The sequence below is a fragment of the Indicator indicator genome, chromosome 17, assembly GCF_027791375.1.
Source record: "Indicator indicator isolate 239-I01 chromosome 17, UM_Iind_1.1, whole genome shotgun sequence".
NCBI lineage: Eukaryota > Metazoa > Chordata > Aves > Piciformes > Indicatoridae > Indicator > Indicator indicator.
The window spans coordinates 20384345-20388778 of record NC_072026.1 but is presented as its reverse complement, the minus strand read 5'-3'; the positions used below and the strand labels follow the sequence as shown (position 1 = coordinate 20388778).

At 59.0% G+C, this 4434-nt stretch overlaps 2 protein-coding genes across 2 annotated transcripts; both read left to right on the top strand.

Annotated features, from left to right (window-relative positions):
- On the top strand, positions 1 to 840 carry GJB1 (gap junction protein beta 1). Its single transcript, XM_054388554.1, has one exon. The coding sequence runs from the start codon at positions 1 to 3 to the stop codon at positions 838 to 840; it is 840 nt and encodes a 279-aa protein (XP_054244529.1).
- An 820-nt stretch (positions 841 to 1660) lies between these two features.
- Positions 1661 to 2685, top strand: LOC128972539 (gap junction alpha-3 protein-like). The gene has a single exon (XM_054388577.1). It carries the CDS (start codon positions 1714 to 1716, stop codon positions 2683 to 2685), a length of 972 nt encoding a protein of 323 aa, XP_054244552.1. The 5' UTR covers positions 1661 to 1713.
- Positions 2686 to 4434: the final 1749 nt, after the last annotated feature.

Here is a 4434-nt window from a genome sequence, read left to right as displayed (position 1 = left end):
ATGAACTGGGCCGGCCTCTACACAGTGCTGAGTGGGGTGAACCGCCACTCCACCTCCATTGGGCGCATCTGGCTCTCTGTCATCTTCATCTTCCGGATAATGGTGCTGGTGGTGGCAGCTGAGAGTGTCTGGGGGGACGAGAAATCCGCCTTTACCTGCAACACCCAGCAGCCTGGCTGCAACAGCGTCTGCTATGACCACTTCTTCCCCATCTCCCACATCCGTCTGTGGGCCCTGCAGCTCATCCTCGTCACCACGCCTGCCCTCCTTGTGGCCATGCATGTGGCTTACCAGCAGCACCAGGAGAAGAAGCTGCTGGTGCTGACGGGGCATGCAGATCCCAAGCACATGGAGGAAGTGAAGAAGCACAAGATGCGCATCTCGGGGTCGCTGTGGTGGACGTACGTCTGCAGCGTGGTCTTCAGGCTGCTCTTTGAGGCTGTGTTCATGTACATCTTCTACATGCTCTACCCAGGCTACCAGATGGTGCGGCTGGTCAAATGCGAGGCCTATCCCTGCCCCAACACCGTCGACTGCTTCATCTCACGGCCCACCGAGAAGACCATCTTCACTGTGTTCATGCTGGTCACCTCCAGCATCTGCATCGTCCTCAACATGGCTGAGCTGGTCTACCTGGTGGTGCGGGCCTGTGCCCGTCGAGGCCAGCACAACTCCAACCCCTCCTCAGGGAAGAGCTCATTCTATGGGCACAAGCTCTCCTCTGAGTACAAGCAGAACGAGATCAACCAGCTACTGACAGAGCAGGATGGCTCCCTCAAGGACATGCTGCGCCGTAACCCTGTGCTGCAGGAGAAGGGTGACCGCTGCTCTGCCTGCTAGGGCCAGCACCATGGTGGGGCTCAGCCCTTGCTGCTGCCCCACCACCCTGTGCTGTCCCTGGCTCATGGATAGCATCCCTCAGATGCCAGTCTGGCCCTGCCAGATGGTCAGGAGAGCATCTTGGGCCATTAAATCTCCATTCTCAGGTGCTGCCTCCCTCCTTTTGCTCTGACCAGGATGTGCCAGGGGCTCAGGTGGCAGTGTGGTGTGCCCACTCCCTCACCCTAGTCCAGGTGGGTGCTACCATATGCTGTGGGGACTACAATGCCCAGGCTGGGTTGGGACTGTGGCCACAGTGCCCTGGCAACTGGCAGTGCAGGAGCAGTGACCCTTGGCTGGCATTGAGCAGAGTCCAAGGGCTCATGCTTCCCCAGCACCAGCCCCTGCAGCCCTGAATATAATTAGAAAGGTGCCCAGACCAAAAATAGAGGGAAAAAGTTTCCCCAATGGTTGTTTCATCTGCCAGTCACAGGGAAAGCCAATGGGGCACACAGTTGCCTCATAGCCCAATAACCTCAGTGCCCACCATCAGGAAGACAGACAGACATAGCTGGTGCAGACTCCACTGAGGAAACAGGGACCAGCTGAGAAGGGGCCTCACAGCATCCTGCACAGCCCTGACGAGGGGACCTGATAGCGTGGAAGCAGTGGACTCTGTCCCCACGCACACACCGACGGTGAGGGGGTCCCCAATCCTGGCTCACACTGTGCTGTCCCCCATGTTGCTCTCAGTGTGGCATGGCTGCTTGCTGATGGAGGTCTTTGCTCCCATTACCCTTCCCATGACAGGTTAGGGGGTCCCATGGGATGCAAGGTGGGCACACTCCAGGCAGAGCCCTAGGCTGGGTTGCTGCATGCCCGCCGGGTCAGGGGATGGGGTTGGTTTGCAGTAGGTTATGGGGTGGTGATGGCTGGAGGGTGGCTGTCTTGCAGAGCACTGCGGCGTGGGCCATGGGGGACTGGAGCCTGCTGGGGCGGCTGCTGGAGCGTGCTCAGGAGCACTCCACAGTGGTGGGGAAGGTCTGGCTCACCCTCCTCTTTGTCTTCCGCATCCTGATGCTGGGGGCAGCAGCTGAGCGGGTCTGGGCTGATGAGCTGTCTGACTTCTCCTGCGACACACAGCAGCCCAGCTGCCTGCACGCCTGCTATGACAGCACCTTCCCTATCTCCCATCTCCGCTTCTGGGTCCTGCAGATCATCTTTGTCTCTACCCCCAGCCTCATGTACCTTGGCCACATCCTGCACCTGGTGCATCTGGAAGAGAAGATGCAGCAGCAAGCAGCAGCATGGAGCAGCAACAGGGCTAGGCATGCACACCCCAGGCAGCCAGGTCTGCCTGCAGGAGGCCTGCAGAGACAGGTCTGCATGTGGGGGGTCATCCTGAGGACCTATGTCTGCAATGTTGTCTTCAAGGCTCTCTTTGAAGTGAGCTTCATCGTGGGCCAGTACATCTTGTATGGGTTCCAGCTGAAGCCCCTTTACAGCTGCAGCTGCTGGCCCTGCCCCAACACAGTCAACTGCTATATCTCCAGGCCCACTGAAAAGATCATCTTCATCTTCTTCATGCTAGGAGTGGCCTGTGTGTCCCTGCTGCTCAACCTGGTAGAGATCTACTACCTAGGTCTTACCAAGTGCTGGCAAGGGCCAGGGCCCAAGTCTTGCATCCTGCCCAGTGCTGGTGGTCCTGTGGGGCCCCGTGCCCTTGTCACCCTGCCTGGCAGTAGCAGCCCTGTGGCTGCTGGCAAACCCTCCTGCAGCCTGGTGCCCCCGGGGAAGGCAAGTGTCTGCCTGGGGACAGCCAGCACGTCCCATGGGAAGGTGCGAGCAGCAGACCTGGCAGCGTGAATGTGACACTGAGATGCTCAGAGCTGAGTAATGTACAGGTGGCCACAGCTGTAATTCTGTCTCTGGGCCCTGTCAGGCACATAGGATGGATCTCAAGACCAATGCAAGAGATGGGCATGGCCCTAGGGACACAGCCCAGCTGCTCACTGTGCTCCTGAGAGCAACGGGGTTGAGAGTAGGGCCAGGCTGGGGCAGGGGTCTGTCACCCCTAGGGGAGCAAATAAACACCTGCTGTACCTCACTTGACTCCTGCTCTGCCCACAGACACTGTGGCACCGCTCCCCAACTGGGCCATCCTATGAACACACTGAGTGGTCAAGGCAGAGCCAGCACTGGATTGGGCTACAGCCCTGTGGGCAAGGGGTGGACAGGGAGAAACCAACACAGGGGACAGGCTGACACCATCAGGCATGGGATCTGGCATCATCCAAGCATTCCAGATCTGGCAGAGCACCAGGGGGCAGAAAACAGAGGAAGAGCAGGCAGCAGAGACAGGCAAGAATGGACAAGTGCAAGGTGCATAACAGCAGTAGGCCACTGGCCCTGCTCTCCTCTAGTGCCCACCTTGCCTTGGGAGAAAGGCAGGGGCTGCCGAAAGTTTTCTGCATCTTTATTTGAAATGAAGAGTTTCCAGAGACAAGGAGGGGCTAGTCCTACTGCCCTGGCATCACTACAACAAGACTGGTGAGCAGCTCACGCTCCACATGGACACAGAGAACAGATAGCCCCAGGCCAGGGCCCAGAACAATATATACAGGCTCAACAGAAGACCCATGTACAGCTCAAGAACACCAGTCAAAACACAAGGAGGAGCAGGAGGCAGCAGGAGTGGCACAACTGGAGCCAGGCTCCCCCTGGGCAGGATGTTGGCAGCCAGCTGCTTTGAAAGGGAGGGGGAGGCCAGGCAGAGCAACTTGCTTCTGCCAAAAGCTGCCCAAGGCCCTGGACAGAGTGGAGGGGCTCACTGATGGCACCTTGCACTGGGAATGGGGGCTACGCCAGGATATGGGACAGTGGGGAGAGAGGGGCAGTGCTGGTACACACCCATCTCCATCAATTTTCTGCTGACTCAGAAAACATTGACAGAATTGAGGGAGCCAGCCCAGCTGCTGGACAGGTAATTGTCTTCACACCAAGGCTGGGTCTCTGCCCTTGCATTCCAGCACTGGCTCCCTCAGCTTCCCAGAGCCAGCCCAAACTTCTCCCCTATCCCTGGGAACAAGGATTTCCCCTGACCCAGCAGGTCCCAGGCTGCCAGTGGCCCTTCCTCACTGGCTCAGAAACACCATCCTGTCAGCAGCAGCAGACCTATCCTGCCACCTGCAGACTCCAGCGTGGATGCCAGAGGAAGGGGAAATTGAAAGCCTTGGGGCTGCTGGTCCCAGACGGTGCTCTGCCCCATTGGGGCAGGAGGCAAAGGGAGTGGTGTCAGGGCTGGGGATAGGAGGGGACACAGCTGGGCAACAGGAGCTGCCCTGGGGGCTCTGCCAACCCAGTGTTCTGAGGACTAGCCCTGGAGAAGATGTCTCACCCAGCAGCTGGGGGACAGGAGGCAGGGCTAAGCACAGGGGCCACGTATGCAGGAGAGGCTTGTAAGGAGCTGGATGGGATGTCCAAGTCCGGTAAGGATGAAAGGACAGCACTGCCGCAGCACCGTCCCTCCCACGTTGCACAGCCCTTGTCCTGCAGCAGCAGCAGGGCGACGAGGAGCGCAGGGCTGGGGCGCAGGCAGCCCACAGCAGCCTGCTC

Excerpts from the sequence above, each read along its gene's own strand:
- LOC128972539 (XM_054388577.1), top strand. The coding sequence starts at position 1,714 with ATGGGGTTGGTTTGCAGTAGGTTATGGGGTGGTGATGGCTGGAGGGTG.
- GJB1 (XM_054388554.1), top strand. The coding sequence starts at position 1 with ATGAACTGGGCCGGCCTCTACACAGTGCTGAGTGGGGTGAACCGCCAC.